The 18,482-nt window shown below is 41.9% G+C and overlaps 1 protein-coding gene across 12 annotated transcripts in view; it reads right to left on the reverse strand.

Moving 5' to 3' along the window:
• The window catches only part of LOC116062200 (ankyrin repeat and SAM domain-containing protein 1A-like), a 73,435-nt gene that overhangs the window by 52,435 nt on the left and 2,518 nt on the right, over nt 1-18,482 (reverse strand). For 9 of the 12 annotated variants that reach the window (XM_036008472.1, XM_036008471.1, XM_036008479.1 and 6 more), the window contains exons 2-4: nt 8,539-8,619; nt 8,183-8,339; nt 6,601-6,663 (exon numbers count right to left, since the gene is read on the reverse strand). In XM_036008472.1, the coding sequence (XP_035864365.1) occupies nt 6,601-6,663; nt 8,183-8,339; nt 8,539-8,619 (301 nt within the window). The remainder of the gene's footprint in view (nt 1-6,600; nt 6,664-8,182; nt 8,340-8,538; nt 8,620-18,482) is intronic. The other 3 variants (XM_036008475.1, XM_036008480.1, XM_036008481.1) reach the window with 1 other exon arrangement.

Raw genomic sequence — 18,482 nt, forward strand, 5'->3', positions numbered from 1 at the left:
GCCAAAGGGCTGTCTATGCTCGCTGCGTGCCCACATCCACCGTTACTGCCTGACATCCTGACGCATACATTCATGAATGATAACCTAGAGCTGCTTACAACAACATACTTTTTTTAATTAAATGCTTATATACTGCCTATAAAAAGGGAGCAAGGCGTATGGGGGGGGTAACAGTTGTTAAAGTGTGTTTTGTAGGGCTGAATGTAGTCAATTAACCGACTAATTAATCAACTGACAGAAAAGTTATTTATCAAGCTAAAATGCAGAACATTTGCTGGTTCCAGCTTCGCAGTTTTACGTTTAGCTGCTTTGCTCATTTCTATATTAATTTAAATTAAATATCTTTGGGTTTAGGACTGTTGGTCGGACAAAACCAGCATTCCGGAGGGACAATCAGATAAGCATTTTCTCTTTAATTTAAAGAAAATTCAATAATCTAATTATCTAAATCTCTATAATTATAAGTTGCATCCCTAGAATGTTCTTCCATTTGTAAAGTAAAGGGCCCAGTGAATACTCATATGAAATGCTTTCTATTCAATGCACAGCAACAATAACATAAAGGCTGACTTTAACAGTGGATTTATATTTGGACACTGTAACACATTCCAAAGTTAACAGACCTTGCAGACCTGTAATGTGATGAATGTCTAACTGGCTTCCTGCCATAGACTGTAATTCTGTGTACAGTGGACTTTTTCTCCTTTTTACAGAAAAGATTAGTTTCCCCGTCATATTCCACTTAATTAAATGGGACTTTCCAAACACAACTAACCTAAAAGCCTTTAAGCTCTTAAGATACCATCTCTGCAACTGAAACAAATGGCTCCAGCAGCCACATAAGACACACCCTGGAATTTGCAAACACGAATGCATGACAATAGAGAGAATTCATGATGCTTCTGTTAAATAACAACGCGTCGGTAGCCCTGGTAGCTCATCTGGTAGAGCATGTACTAAGGCTGAGTCCTTAGCAGCGGACCAGGTTCGATTCCGATTCGCTGCCCTTTGTGCAGGTTGTCCCCCCTCTCCCCCCCGCCCCCTTTCCTACCTATCTACAGCTGTACAACCTAATAAAAGGCAAGAAGTCCCAAACAAATCATCTTTAAATAACACATCTCCTCAAGGACTCCTCAAATGTGCTTCAACCATTTCTTGGCACGACAGAGACAGGAACACGTGCTGGAGGACGAGCAGAGAGCAGAAGGCAGAGGGAGGGGGGGGGGGGTTTGATGGTGCTGCTGAGGGAAGCGCTGGACACTGAAGTGACAGACAGAGGGGATAAATGAGCACGCTGGCAGACTGTGAGCGTTGTGCCCAGAGGAAGGAGGGGAAACTCTGCATCACTGATAATGAGGTGACCAAGTCCCAAGAAATGACTTCTGCTCTTACTTAACTTCACACCAAGCCTGACAGATACACATACGATCCATTTCCAGTCTGAATATATAAGCCCATATCTGTCCAACGGCAAAATATTTTGCCTTTATTCTTATTAAATGTCATTTATTTATCTCGGTCACCTTTGAATTTGTCCAGGGTAACTTACGGTGCATGGTGGAGTTCACGCTAATGGCAGAGCGCCCTCACATCTGAGCCTGGGTCAGAGGAAGTCATCTAAACATATACTGTATTCGACATTTGACCTACATAGGAAGATGAAGCGCGGGTGAGAGGTAGCATAATATGAGTGGGGGCAGACTAGGGGCTATATCTTAGTATGGAGTAATACACAGAATGTATGGTGATTAACAAAAAGGCGGTCAATTCATTAAAACAGTCTCTGCTGAAGCCAGGAGTTCCTACACAATTCTCATTGAACAATTCAGTTTTCTAATTTTAACTTTCTCACATAATTTGAAATGTTAATGGTGTATGCTGAATGTCCAATTGCCCAGGTTGTTAGATAAGATAATTAGATGATAACAATTAGATAATGCTTAGGCCGTCATTCCTCAGATCAATGAAAAACGATGAAAAGCATATACAGTAATACGGCATAAGAGGAAGTCGACTAGCGCTGCAACTGATGATTATTTATTATCATCGATTATTTTCTCAATCCATGGTCTTTCAATGTCTTGTTTCAGTTCAACAACCATCGAATATATTTAATTTACAACTACGTGAAACGGAGAAATCCTACGTGGAGTTGGAAGCAGAGAATGCTTGGACTTAGACTTTACCAATTACTGTACTCAGGGCTGAAACAATTAGTCTATTAAATAGTCAATATTCAATAATTAGAATATACATAATGAAATAATCAATTAGTGAAATGACAGAAAATCAATCAGCAACTATTTGGATAATTGATTGATTATTCAAGTCATTTTTCAAGCATGAATATGTTTCAAAATTCTAAAAAAACAGCTTTATTTTGTCTTACGTGATAAGAAATGGATCGTTTTCAAATTTGAACGAGCAATTTGATGACACCAGCTTGGGCTCAATTGTGATGTCCGTTTTCCACTATTTTCTGACATTTTATAGACCAAAAGAACAATCAATGAATGTAGAAAATAATTGCCAGATTAATTGCTAATGAAAATGATCATTAGTTTTAAGAACTAATGATCTTAAAAGGTTAAAGAAGCGAGCTTGTGACCGGGAGGTCGCTGGTTCAATCCCCAGAGCGACAGGATAAAAATCTGGGTGGGGAAAGTGAAAGAGCAGCGCTTGTCCCTCCCTCATTACCACCACTGAGATGCCCTTGAGCAAGGCCCTTAACCCCAACTGCTCCAGTGGAGCTGCTCAGTGGCCAGCAGATCAGAGTGTGGTTGTACTGGGCAGCTTCCAGGTATGAATGTGTAAGAGTGTGTGAATGTGAATGTGTTCTCAATCGACTAACCTGGATAAATAAAGGTTAAAAAAAAAAAAAAAAAAATTAGTTGCAGCCCTAAATCGATTATCAAAGTGTTTCCTGGTTCATTTTTCAGTTTTTCAACTAATTGGTTAATAAACTAATCATTGTAGCTCGAGTGTCTACAACTTGCTATTTTTTTTTTTAAAATACATTTTGTATTGGTGCAACAACATTGGCACAAGTTTAAAGTCTGTACAAATCACCGTTAAAAAAAAAAAAAAAAAATCCTCCCCATTTTCCCAACGATCCACCCATCCCAACTCACCCCATGTATACACAAACAGTAAAAAATAAATAGATAAAAGACAAAAATTAAGCAAAAACATGTATGGCAAGAAAAGCAATACTAAACAGCTGAAAAATAAGTAAATCAATGTCAAAATAAAATGGAGTACAAAAATAAGAGCAAGAATTAAGCAATGATCTAGGTCAGGCTCGAGATATATTCCATGGTTGTTGTAGAGTTAACACACATAACAACAATTTGCTTTTTAGTGAATTTCTATTACAGTATGAATATGTACTAAGCCCAGTATTCAGATGGTGGGGTGAGTCCAGGCCAGGCCCTGTGGTGAGTGGTTAGCTCTCCCCTACTGAGGCGTTTGAAGCATCAAAGCAGCCAACCCACCCAGGAAACTATCAATAGAAGACTCAAGTGAGCACACACACATAATGAATAAACATTGGTCTGGCTGGCTTCCTGGACCAGGATGACAGAGAATTGGACCAAGTCCAGTCTGACTTCTCCAGTGTCCCTGAAGGGGACCACTGAAGCCCCAATCATCCCCGAGTCCTGGGCCCCACTTTAAGCCTCATCACACACACTGTTCTTGTCTGGTTAGCTCACTCGTCTGCACAAACACACCACATCTCTCCACTGGGTCACTCACCACCACTGTTACTATGACAACGTCCCACCTCTTCCTCTCCTCAGCAACGCAAGCTCCCAAGCACAAACCGGGAGGTGGGGAGAAGAGGAGGAGGGGCAAACACACCCATTTACACACTCACACAGACAAGCATGGCATGGAAATCTTTCTTTGATGCTGATGCAAAGAGACTGGTACACTGAAACCCTCCCATCCTCCTCATGAGATGGCTCTCTGCTCCTGGAGTTTGATAAGAGGGGAGGCAGGATGCACCCCGCCCACTCAGTCACATGAGGTCATCAACCATGGCCCCAACCAGGGCCAGAGTATCTACACTGCATCCACACTTTCTGATTTATTCATAACACGGCTTCAATTATTCAGGCTCGTGACCAGGTAGTGGTCCACAAACTATCCCGAAAGTGTTTACATTAGGACGTCATCCATAATCTCAGCATGTTAAATCCATCAAATAGACTAAATGGAGAAAAAAGACAGTAAGACAACCACTGCAGTGAAATTCACACTCCACTATATAGCCGCATTAAAGAAAGCCAGCCTTCCCATCCAAACGCTAAGAAGATTAGTCCAGGGGAAATGTGACAATGTTCAAAAATAGTGCACAGCTTTATCTACAGGCCTGGGTGGGTTTCCAGCTCTGCCAGCTGAAAATGCAATCATGGAGCGACCAACATGTTTGTACCGCTCACTGCTCTAACTGGGAGGGCGTCACTGTCGGAGACACTGTCAGCTCTGCGGTATCTGCTGAACAGCCATCCTCCTCATGTAGACAGGCTGTGATTGGGGCTTCCCTGGGTAGCTGAATGCAATGACGATGGTGTTAAGTGAAATATAAAGACGCCTGATGGAATACTGTATGTACTTCATCTTTCGTTTCCTGAGACATTTTTTACTCTCTAAATCTGGTATCTTAGCTTCCTTTTTATTCTGTTTCATCATCAGGGGTTGTTTAATTGATTTTTGAAATAATACAGTAGTGCTAACATGAGTAAATTCCTCAATCAGCAGAACATTAATTGATATCAATAACAAAAATCATTTTACTAATTACTTACCAAGAGTCTACAGCCATGCTAGCGGCTCTGTGATGCTGCACTTAGGGCTAATAGGTGCTTTCAGCTGAATACGAACATCAGCATGCTCACAATGACAATGCTAACATGCTAATGTTTGGCAGGTAATGTTTACTGTGTTCGCCATCTTAGCTTAGTGTGTTAGTATGTTAGCATGCTAAGATTTGCTAACTAAACGCAAAGTACAGTTGAGGCCGATGGGAATTTAATTGGTTTTGCAAGTGTTTTGTCATAAGCCTTATCTATTGTAATAAGTATTGACTAATTAAAAATTTGACCTGATGATGGTTCTAGATGGGTGATCAAAGTTATTTCAATTCATCCCGAGGGAGGCATGAATGTGTGTACCAAATGTCAGGACAATCCATCCAATAGTTGTACAGACATTTCACTCAAAACTGCAAATATCAACGTCGTGGTACTAGAGGCGAAGTCAGGGGATCATCAAGTCAGAAGGATTCATCCTCTGTGAACATGAATGTTATGAATGTCATGAAATTATGGCCATTCATTATAGTTTTTTGAGATATTTCAGTCTGGACCAAAGTGGTGGACCAACTGACATTGGCATCCTTAAACGGGTTTCATGCTTCTTGCGGTTGGGACGGTGTGGACGGCATGCATGGTCGCTGCGAACCGTCTGGTCGCTAATACTGATTGTGGCAAAAGCGGCCAGAGCAGCTCTGAGAACGGACTTCTTCTCTTCTGTAGCCAATCATTGCAGCACGGTCTGTGAGACCACGTCCGCGTTGTTACTAAATCTCGGAGGTGCATGGCTCGGCCCTCAGACCCTCCGAAGGGCCTCTGCACACAGTCACCAAGGCCGCAGTTGTGTAATATCGCCGTCCACACCGCCCCGACCATGCTGACCGCAAGAAGCATGAAACAACACGTTTTCGAGCCACGCTGTTTTAAAAACGTGCATGGCCAGAAAAAAGAACATTTTGTTTGCCACATCATGACAAATGGTTGCTTTTCTTCTGTGTGCATTATAATAAGTTGTAGCTACAGGTTCGACTGGATTGAGGAAACTTGCGTTTACCATTTGTCATGTTTTTATGTAGCGTAAATCATTAATATAGTAATTGAAAAAGAAATAATTAGAAGTAAAAATAAACATTAGTTGCAGCACTACACAATTCATCTATTCGGACTTCGGCTTCTCCATTTGTCAACTTTCCATTGTTGATTCATAATACCATAATGGTCGTTGTAGCTTTAATTCATAGTGTGGTTTGCTATCAGTCAATTTTTCTCCTACTGCTGGCTGTGTGGTGCCAACAATTCTCCTGCTTCAGACTGAATATTATACAAGTTTTCATTACAAATTTACTCAATTTTTAACACGCCATAAAAAAGAAATGAGCATCCAGACTCACAAATCACCTATAGTGGCCCTCAGAGGACAGCCATTTACTTAACTTTCAAGCCAAGGTTTTCCTGACCCTGATCAAACGGCTGGTACTTGTACAGTATTGTAGCATGTAGAAAATAAATTACCTAATGTGGTGGAGGGCATGTTGTAATGCAGTGTCACTTAAATATAACATCTCAATAAAGTTGGAACTCACAAGCGAGCATGAGCAGAAAGCCAGAGGACAGGGATCCACCGATCGTCGGTGAAATTAAAAGCCTCTCCATATCTCTGCAGCAGTGAGTGGCCCCGCAAGCAGCAGCAACAAACCAAACCAGAGCAGAGCAAGACAACACAGCGGCAAAGCAAAGAAGCACTTAAAAAGGAAATGTTGTTTCGGCAGCACCGTGTACACACCTTGGCATTAATATAGGGGTCAAAGGGCCCACAGCGTTTGAACTCTTTATGGTCTACAGAGCTCTGGGAGGGAGGAAGAGAAGATAGGCCAATGGTTTTGTTTTAGACAAGCAATGAACGAATGAATGATGATCACAAATGAGTCAAACTAAATTAAAAAAAAGGAGAAAATCAGACTTGAGTTAATGAACAATCAGATGTCATGAACAGGCAGGGAGAAATGACACAAAATGAGACAAATTAAAATTTTTTTTTTTTTTGCTACATTTGATAACATTTCATGGTTCAGACTACATTATGTGTAGCTCATAATGGGTCATTTCTCCTCAGGACAGACCAGAGATGTAGCAGGTCTGGAGGCTGTCTGTGCAGTAAGCAACCAAACAAAATATGAAAAAATATGAGTTAAAACAGTTAAAATGGTTATGGGCAAAACAAGCACTTCTCACACTAGCATGGCGTCAAAGCACTTCAAGTTTCACAGCATCACAGCAGAAGTCAGACTCATGATGCACTGAGGTTAGTGCACTCTGGTCACAATCTTTTTAACAAATAGAGTAATACAGTACAGAGCATGCCATGCTGAACTATTATTACTATTTATATTTAGAAATATTTGCATGTGGCACTTCATTGCCAAAAATGACCTCCTTACCAAGTGGGAAAATGATCAACTTCCTATGACTGCTGACTAAAGCATGAACTGTAATTGTGAAACTACATGAGGTCAACAAATGTGCTGAGTGTTCTGGGATTGTTACCCAGATGTTCTTTACTTTAGCTACTGCTGAGGTTCTAATACTTATTCTGCATACACAGACTCACATATTCTAAAATATAAATATAAACCAAAGTTGGAACCTTAAAGGAGAAATCCGGCGCAAAATTAACCTAGGGGTTAATAACACATGATTACCGAGTCGACTGTTCTCTGGGATATGTTTTCATGCTAATTGAATGTGACCAGTTTTAGCCCAAACCGCTAATTAGCTTATAACGCAAGTCGTCGGGGCACAAGGAAAGTAAAAAGAAATCGCTATTTCTATACCACTAACAAGGCTCAAAATAGCACCACACTTCCACGGCAGCATAATGAGGGTCCCTACATGTAAACCGAAGCATTGAGCACTTTGTAAGTGTACAGACAGTTTATTAAAAAGATTATAAAGATAACGACGAACGCCGTTCGACTGGTCGTGACTGCTTTCCCAAGATGGCGTCCGCCTGTATATGTGAAAGGTACTGTCTTTCTAAACTATCTTTTTAATAAACTGTCTGTACACTTACAAAGTGCTCAATGTTTCTTTTTACTTTCCTTGTGCCCCGACGACTAGCGTTATAAGCTAATTAGCGGTTTGGGCTAAAACTGGTCACATTCGATTAGCATGAAAACAAATCCCAGAGAACGGTCGACTCGGTAATCATGTGTTATTAACCCCTATGTTCATTTTGGGCCAGATTTCTCCTTTAAGAGTGAGAGCGAGAAACACGCACGCACACACACACAAACACACACACACACACACACACACACACACACACACACACACACACAGAGAGAGGAGTAAAAGCAGCGGCAGACCTGCTCGTTGAGTTTGGGGTGCGAAGGTCCTTGATGAATGAGCAGTTTGACGATATGTTCATCTCCCTTCCATGCAGCCAGATGGAGAGGGTAGCAGCCCTTGTTGTCGGCGATGTTGGTGAAGGCCTCGTTTCGTAGCAGCGCCTCCACCACCTCGCTGCAGATGAAGGAAGGGACAGGGCCAAGAGTATGAACCACACTAATGAATATACACGGTCTAAGCAAACAGCCTATCAATAGCTTTATTTTTCCAGTGGGAACAATTTCCTCTGAGGACAAACCTCATTTAATGCAGAGCATAAACAGAGGAGCTGAAACTGAGACTGCAACACAGGCATTTCTCATCACTGATGTACCTGTGTCCATTTAGGGCGGCGTGGTGGAGAGGGGAGTATCCAGTGCTGTCCACACAATTCACATTGGGGCCTCTCCAGATACTGTTAAGAATAGAAAGGATTGTTAGGCCTCTCTCTCTCTGAGAGGAAACAGCATTAGACCATAAATCCAGGAAGTAAAAGACAAACTATCATCACTGAACAGCAGCTACGATGGATAATGAGTCACAGGAACTCCACGCAACTTCAGCCTGATTATTCTAGGCCAAGTCCTGAAGAAGAATAGGCTTTTGTTATGCAGTATAAGCAACAACAAGCAAAGCATTGGGACGGAGCTTAAAAGCATTAAAGGGGTAAAGTGTAAGATGGCCCGGCAATTAGTCCACCACTCTCATTCACTGGAGCTGAACTCAGCTGTCAGCTCAGATTGGTTTGTTTCTTTTAATTTGCAAAGAGCACTGTGGTGAGGAGGAAAGAGAACGATGATGGAGGGGGGCGGTAAAGGGAGACGGAGGGAGTAATTTAAGAGGCTAAAGGATGTCTAGTGAGACGGAGTGCCAGGACTGGGATGTGAGGCTCTCTGAAAGACCTTAACACATCCTAAATAAATCATGTGACAAGGAAATCCCAGCACTAGTGAACCAAATATCTGAGACCAGAGTCATTTGCCAAACAGAAAGAGAATGGGAGCAAAAGCAGTGGGCCTCACAGAGGATCAATCATAAATGGGAGAGAAAATAAAAAAGTGAAGAGATTTTTATTTTTATTTTATTTACTTAGCTTTTGATAAATTATAGAAAGCTGTCTCAAAACCAATGCAAACTACTGATTTGACATTAGGATAGCTTCATGAATTATTACTTGTTTAGATTTTAATGCGAGCAAGTCATTTCTATGAACAAACTGAAAGCCGTTGGAGATAACACTACGAGGAAAAAGAACAGCAGCACAGGCGATTTGCAAATCTTTTTAGGGTAGAAAAAAAACCCACCAGCTCACGGAGTTGAACTCAGACACAATATGAATCGATCCATGTGTAAAACACACACACACACACACACACACACACACACACACACACACACACACACACACACACACACACACACACACACACACACACACACACACACACACACACACACACACACACACACACACACACACACACACACACACACACGGCTCGTTTTTTGTCGCAGTAATGGCTGTTTTGCCCCCCTAAAATACATCTCCCATAATAGCTCTCAGAACAGCCTGCAATTACACAGTCAGAGCCATCTCATTAAATAAGTGTCTTGGAGGGCTCTATAGCCTTCAGAACACTGAGCACAGACACACAGGGATGCGCCACTCTACCAGTCATAACCTAAGCCGTTTATTTCTTACAGCAGGCCTTCTGCTCTCATCACAGCAAGTCGGCAGCCATGAAGACATGGGGCATCAAAAGCAGGGCGTGCTAAGGAAATACTAGAGTGGGAAAATGTGGCGGGAGGAAATGCTGGGGATTGATAAATTTCTCTTATAGAGGGGGAAAATGTGTGAGCTACGATTATGTCAGCTTTTAAGACATCACACATACACACTTGCTCTCCATTCCTCCCAAACCAGTAACCAACTTTGTAGTTAGGAGTATAGCAACACTGCCTTGTCCATGGCCGCTGAACACATCAAACAGAAAAACTGAGACAGAAACAGACCTCTATTTGCTGTCCTAGATAAAGGGTTATGTAACGGCTTACAGCAAAAAGCCAACAAATTAACATAAACATGAACAGAGCAGCGACTACGACTGGAAAATGTAACAAATTCGGGCATAGGGGCAGTAACGACTACCAGAGTAATGCAAGAAGGCATGCCATGGTTTTGGGAACATAAATAGCATGCGTGAACATTAGGACTTTACTCTTTGCTACAGACATTGCAATATGAATGCCAGCCTATCTTGATATACTTGATCCAAGTCCAGAATTTTGACAATAACTCTTAGAAAACAATTTTTCCAACTTGCTTAGAATAAAATATTGGCGCAAGATAAAGCTCCTTTTAGTCCGGTGTCATAGACGTATTGAAAGATTTTGCTTTGACATTCAAAGTCATCAATTTGAAAGAAAATCTAGAATAAAGGCTAAAATGTATGATGCCTTTGCAAATTGGTAGTCCTCAGCAGTCATGACTGATGTGTCATTGCCAGAAGTTCTAAAAATGCCACTCAGAAACACAAACATGTGTCACATCAGCCACATGACCAAAGAAAACCCGAACAGGGTTGTAATGCATCACAACCCACAGCATGATGTCACTTTCTGGTTTCTATTTGCATTATATTACAGCTCTAATCTGGGACACGGGTGTTAATTAACGCCATCAAAATCCTCTGCATGCAGAGGGAATGAAGATGTCTGCTCATTACAACTGTTCACTGTCATGGTATTTAAACTTGCTATAAGCAGAGCTGCCTGTGGCAGCAGCTTTAAGTGCAGTCCAAGTGTTACTTCCTCTGAGCATTTTGGCAGCATGGCACTGAAGGGCATGAGTCAGAGTGGTACTCAACAATCCACTTCATCCTCTTACTACGGCTCGCAAGTAACCTAACGAAGGGACGGGGCTTAGGCCCATAGCAAGGCAATGGGCAAAACAGAGTTGATTTGGTTTGGGAGAGGGCACATTCATGCAAACTGACTGAGGAATTCCGCTTTGAAAGGCTGAGCTAATCCTTAATTTCCCTGAAGGAATATCAGCGGGATGAAACTGGAGTTTGAAAAAGATTCTGGGGGGCTGTAATTCTGTGTTGTACAAAGCCTGGCCAGTATGAGAGGAGGAGGAGGGATAATAACAGTTCCCCTCTCTTTTAGTGTATTCTCCACATTAGTCTGTTGATGTTAGTCACACATACTGAAGGCATTGTAAAAAGAAAAACTTTGTAAATTTCCAAAATATGTGGGCCTAAACATAAATCTCCACTGTGTTTTACTCCAAAGTCCAAATGTCATGGAGCTCTGTACACAAACAGAAGACACTGGAGTTTAGTTTTTTTTGGCCTTGATTCTCATACCAAGTGACTAAACTCTCAACTCAATTAAGTTAATCGATATGTTTGAATGTATCTGTCACGTTACATGCTATCGACCGTTACCTTGAAACCATCCAGCAAATAGACGGTACCGTAGGGTGATTTAACGTCACCGCTCATTTTACACACAGTTTAACAACAAAACAAAACGCTGAGTGAACATTACTAGCTGCGTTTTTCATGTTGATTTTGAGCGGTATGCACCCCCACTAACCTGGAAGACGGTTTTAACCCTTGTGTTGTCTTCCCATCAGTCTTGAAACTTTTTTATCAACGTTTATGACGCCTTTTTTTCACAGTTTGTTTTTGCTTTTTCCAACGTTTTAAAATTGTAAAATTTTTCTTCTACACATTTTCAGCGCTTATTTCTACGTCCCATATTTTCCGATATAAAACAAAAATTGAAAACGGGTCAATGTGACCCGAAGTCAACACAAGGTTAAAACAGTAACGTTAATACAGCGTGTCGGAGGAATACAGCGTCTCCTGCAGCGGGGAGTCAAAGGCAGAGGGACCGTCACCGCAGCGTTCGCTAACGTTAGCTTCTTGTCTCATCTGCGGTCTGATAAACAAATTGATCAAATTCAGTGTCCACAATGCTCTTTTCCAATAAACTGTAGCTGTCATTTTTCACGTGGATTTCATGTCGCAGCTTTCGTCGCCGTTTGTCACTTTGCCTAAGATTGAGTGACAAGTAGTAATCGCCCTGTTGTTTAATTGGTTGCCGTGACTTTGCGAGTGATGACGTCCTGTCACTGTTCCAGTTGCTCACCCTAAAGGGGAGAGAGAGCTGATGACAGTTCGCTTGAGTTCAGTAGAGCGGACGGCTCTGCAGAGTCGTGTAATTGCGACTTTATGACTTTTCATAAACAGCTGAAGGAGCGGCGGTGCGCGGTGTACATAGCGGAAACCCTGTTGTGCGTCTGCCCTATTTCTGATACCGTAGAGGCAGAAATTTTACCGTGGCGGTACTGAATCAGGTTTGTTTTGATAATTCGTCATTATTTTTAAACTTAACATCATATTCACTGTCAGACAGGTGAGTAAGCAGATAGAAAAAGCATGGATGCATCATATTGGATAATGATTAAAATGCTAATCTATAATGTTGCTACATACTAGGACTAACCCGAATTACTAGTTTCACTGCCTTGCAGAGCAAATCTTTTTAGTGCATGATTTACATCATACATCTACAATTTAACATCAGTGGGTATTCAAAGTGAAACTTTCTATTTCGCCAGTATCCTGCAATATTTCCAGTGGAACCAAGAGTCATGATATATGATGGCATGTTTATTTATAGAGCCCTGGGGAATAGGGAAGGCCAAATTCAGTCTTAGGTTTAAGCAAATAAAACCCAGGTGTGTGTGTGTGTGTGTGTGTGTGTGTGTGTGTGTGTGAACCTGGTGTCAAATAAACAGATTTGTCCTCCAGCCTATTAGCGGTGTGACCACACGGGGGATTAGTCTAGCCCAGGGCACTAAGCCCAGCAGTGACTGGTGCATGTCAGCCACCGTCAGGGAAATTGGGCTTAATTATGCATACTGCTGGCGGGTGGTGAAACCAGATGCCCCGCAGCCAAACCGCCAACTTGAGCATCTTCTCCTCAGCAGAGAGAGACTGAAGTACCTGCCAGAGTCCTCCAGGCCTGATGAGGAATACTCTGAATGAGTTAAAATCTCTGTGTTGGGATCAAAGAACTACGACTGCAATAAAAGTAGTGCACACTCATCATGAAGGTTGTTACAGAACAAACTAACACGTAGCACATATACTGTATTGTTCTGAAGCAGTATTACAAGTTGGGCAGCTCAGGGAAACAAATTAGGCAACAAAACCTTAAATCTATGACACGCTATGACAATGCTTCAAACAAGTCTATGACTAAACTACATTTCTTGATCATGTGGTTGTTGTTTCTGACCATTTCAGATATGATAAGATATATCTTATTGTCCTCAAGGGGAAATTTCACATGGGCAATGGTACACACAGCTGCAACCAACTCAAAACAATAATACATAGCCACAAGACAACACCAAAAGATATGTAAAATATTTCATGTGTAAAATGTAAAATATAAGCATATAAAAAAATTGTAAGGGAAATAAAAAAAAAAAAAAAAAACATAAAACCATAGTATATAATGCCTATAAGTAAATATAAGCAACAGTGCCTCCTTGCCCATAAACTACAAGTAAGAATTAGCCCATTTTCTTGTTGAGCAGTGTAATGGCGCTGACACACCAACCCGATAATCAGCCGTCGGACAGTCTGTTCTGTGTGTTCCGTGCTGTCATCCGTTGGAGGAGCTGTCAGCCTTCATTTTGGCCGACCTGACATGCTGGGTCGGAGGGCAGGCAGTTGGACTCAATGACCAATCTGATTGGTGGAGTGCTAACCCGGAAATGACGAGCGGGAAGAGCGTGACTAAGCCTCTCAAAATCTGACGAAAATCTTTTAAACTGACCTTTGTTGATCTGAAATGAAGACCGATTCAGCAACTGCATGGCTTATTTCTCGCTTAAATTTTTTTTCATAAACACGTTTCGGTGAACTATCTTCATAAAATATGAGATCGTATTCCGAACAAAGCCGCCATTATGCCCGGTTGAAAAATCCGGGAGCAGCCAGACCCGCGTGACACGTTCGTCCAATCAGCTGCCGGTTTTAATTTTTTGGGCGACAATACAGATTAGTGCCGCCTGCTGTTATGGAGACGTATTATGTCTCGCGCACGCGCAGAACGTATGCCCAAGTCGGCGTCGCTTCAGTGTGTTCTGAGGCACTTTTTGGACCTCGAGGAGCTGACGGTTGGCTGTCGGGTTGGTGTGTCAGGGGCTTTATGGACGCTGGGAGGAAAAAAAGCTTGAAACGGTTGCTTTGTTCTGACCATTTATGGTTAGGACTTGATTTTCTAGGACTCCTGATACAGATTAAAGGTATAGCAACTCATCCTGGGGTGACATGAATGTTTGTACTAAGTTCCCTGACGGTTCATCCAATAGACCTCAAGAGATCTCACCCAAAACCACAAATGTCATCTTCATGGTGGAAAACTAGATGGAAAATCAGGGGATCACCCAAAATCAGTAAGATTCATCCTCTAGGGACCATCAATATCTGTGCAAACTTTCTTGGCATTCCACCCAATAAGTTGTTGAGATATTACGGTCTGGACCAAAGTAGTAGATTGACCGACAATGACATCCATAGAGCCATGCTGCTAGTGTGGCTAAAAAAAGCACCTAAAAACGTTATTGAGGTGTTTGAGGTAGGCATCCTTCAAAATGTATCAAGTAATTAAATTGCCAGACTTCACCAATTCAGATGTTTTAATTTGGAATTTATTTTTAAAGAAATGTGTGACCAACATTTTAACGGTACTACTGAAACATACTTGTTTTAGTGCTATAGTAAACAGCTCCAGTTGTAAAGGAGTAGGCTTCTAAATAGCAACATCTGACTCTGTAGCAATATCCTACATATTCCTGAATTCTGGCATGTTTTATGAAACAAAAAATGTGGTTATTGTATACCAGCAGCTGCCTTTTCCAGGCAACCGCGGGGCACAGAGCTCCAGTCAGCCGGGGATATAAGAGCAGGGACTACCCGAACAAAAACACAGACACATCATCGACAGTAGGATAATAACATCCAAAACACACAGTTCACTCTCAGTGGTTTCTGTGACATGAATACTTTGAATGAGTACTTAGTACTGCTCACAGTTGAGTAGGCAGTTCTTAATGTGGCCTAGTACTCATAGGTGTGTGCACACTGCTAAAAAAAAAGGTTATATGTGGCCCAGACCACCTCTGAATGTAGTCTGAGTGATCAGATCTCAATTGGTCCTGGGTGCATTCACACCTGTACTAAGAGCTATCCACTCACTTGTAATTTGATCACTTAGGACAAGATTTTAATACCAGCAGTTAGTCTGTTGCCAATCTGCTTACTCATTCTGAGGCTATCCAGTCTAGAATACTATGCTACGTTTCTTTTATACAGTTTGCACAAATATCAAAGCAAAGGGGATCTTGGATAATTTGTTTCCTGTGTGGACATATTGAGGGCAGTGCCATTACTCTGGCTCCATGCACAACATGTTTGAAGTCTGGAGGTGGAGTGGAGGTTGGCGTGGGCCCAGCAGGTGGGCAAGAAGACTGCTGAGAGCAGCAGAGTGGGAGAGAAAGGAAGACGCCAGCCAGCAAGCCAGACTGATGAAAATGTCTGGGTCCGGGGCTGCAAACAGCCAGCTAACACATGTAGGGCCGCACAGGTCGAAAGGGGGGGCCGGAAGTCTCCGGTCGTTGTGGTACCTCTTCCTACAAAAGGGTTCAAACGCCACACACAGAGATGCACCACAAACTCAGCAGCCTTATCTTCTCCATTTGTCCATTTGTTATTAGAAGGTTTTAGTTTTTCAGTGGGGTGAAATAGAGTTTACATAAACAAGCACACATTAAACATAAATGTGTCTTTGTGTTGCTGTCCTGCTCATTCATAATCAACTTTATTTTAACACAGGAAGCACAGAAAGAAAAAAAAGAGAACCAAGAGCCACAAAAGTGTTGTTAAGTTTGTCATGTTGTGAAAAGCACCATTTATATAATTGTTATTATTATCATTGCTTGGCATCCTTACAAGATACATTTTCTATTTCAGACAACTCCAAGGAAACTTATCCTACAAACTAATTATGAAACCCCTGACCGACTTGATGAAAGCTATTTTTATCCTGCCGTCATTAGGTTAAAGTAAAGATAGCTACATATACTGCGCGGAAAGGACACTGTATTTGTCAGTTTCTACTCACCCCCCCACACACACATGTGGAATATATCACTGCTACTAAGTGCCTTTCGTGCCTGCTTTCCTAGACTACACAAACATGGGCCGTAAACATCACGCGCAGAGAATCCCAAACGCAGATGCTCCTGGAATGCTAACATGCTGGTGTTAGATTTCCCAGCTACCACTGCTCCCTCCTGGGTTGAACCAGCTACAGTTTCTTTTTGGGTTCAGAGGTCAACAGTTGATGAAATATGACTGCCAGACCTGCTGTTAGCTACGTAGGAATGGTCTGACGCTCTTCCCAGTACTGTAAAAGTGATAGAAACGGCCTTGTTACCGCTGTCTGCCCGCACACAAACAGCAGGCAGTGAGACAGTTTACATGAGCTTTGATAGCTACTAGAAACCCAGCTAAAAGCCGAGGGTGTCAGAGTCCCACTGTGAGCCTGTCATCTGCAGACACACCATCCCAAGTCCTACAGTGCACCTACACACCTAATAACAGAGAAGCTCTGGGGAAATTTTGTTTAAAATAAAATAAAAAGGACAGTATGTGCTCGTTTTTATGCAGCAGGCATTTTCTTGGCTGACACCAGTCTGACAGCATGGGTCTGCTTGGGATAAGCCAGAAATTGTGGATGTAATGGGATGGAATGATTTGGGGTTGTGCCCAAGCCTCTTAAAATGCTAACCAAGTCATCACACGGATAGCTTTCCTCGCTAGCATTTAGAGAAAAGAATCACATGTTGCAAAGAAAATAATTTTGTTGATATCTAAAGCTGACTTTTATCAACACATATCACAAAATCCCCACATGTATTAGCCTACAGGAGTAATGGGTAGAACACTCTAAATAGGTGGTCCAATTCTATTTAAATGACAGCTCAATTTTCTTTGTAAATCTAAATAAGTACAGAAAAGCCCCAGAATGGTCTTTAGGCCCTGATGTGACTATGAAAAGCCATGATTCTACGCTTTGTCAGTGGGACAAAGGACACGGCTGTGAAGCTGGGAGACAAGCCCTCATCTGGATAAGCTCTCAAAGCGTCTGTCCAGAACTCCATGCATTCCTCTGTTAATTTCCCCTCAGTGGGCAGGCACTTTCTCTGCCAGGGACTTGTCTTACCTCCGTCAGACCGCAGCAGCTGCCTGTGTTTGGACAACCTTGTCCAGGAAGTGCTATAGTGAAGAGCTCTTCCCATAGACCTCAGGGATCAAAACGGGTCATAGGGCTCTAGCAAAAACTATGGTATGGAGAAAAACACAGCAAATGTATGCCCTTAAATGAAGCCTAATATAGACACCAATATGGCCTAAATAATTCCAACAAACAGTATCAACTCATCACGTTTACTTCTGCATCCATCATCACTGCACAGTGGCACTATGACCTTCCAACTTGAGGAAGCCCCGCCCAGCTCATTTTGGTGATAATGGAGCACCACGGAACAAATGTTTGGGGCGGCAGCAGTGTTAAACATGTCGGGGTCAGTGTCTATCCCATGGCAACCGCTGGGATGCAGCCTCCTGGGAAAGCAGACATTCCTCAAACCAGAGCTCTACAACTGCCTGGTTACAAAAACAACGCAAGTCTTGACATGCACCCCATTCCAAAGCAAGTATGGCAAAAATCTATTTGAAATACACACACATACAACACACCTTCAAAGAAGCCCAAGGCTTATTAGGGTTAGATTATTCATCTGCATAGCCTGTGGGTTAATCTATACAATAAACAGGTACTGTAGCTATTATTGACTATATTCTCCGCATTGGGCCTAACATCTTGTTGTAAGCGCACAAGACACCAGTCTAATTAAATGGACTGTTAGGCTACAGAATAACTAAAATTACAAATATGTTTTATTATAGAAATGGAAGTTAAAGTGCTTGTATAAAGTGGAGTCCAGAAAGAGTGTAAAAAAACAAACACACATTCCTTTCACAATCAACACAGGCTAGAATTTGGTAAAGACAGATCAAATCTCTTCTGACAGGATTACAGGCCTACGCTTCCCAACAATGGATGATGAATAAGTTACAAAGCCATTTTGATAAAGGAAAAAAAAAAAAATACACAAGACATTTTCAT

The sequence above is a fragment of the Sander lucioperca genome, chromosome 12 (genome assembly GCF_008315115.2).
Source record: "Sander lucioperca isolate FBNREF2018 chromosome 12, SLUC_FBN_1.2, whole genome shotgun sequence".
NCBI classification, from domain to species: domain Eukaryota; kingdom Metazoa; phylum Chordata; class Actinopteri; order Perciformes; family Percidae; genus Sander; species Sander lucioperca.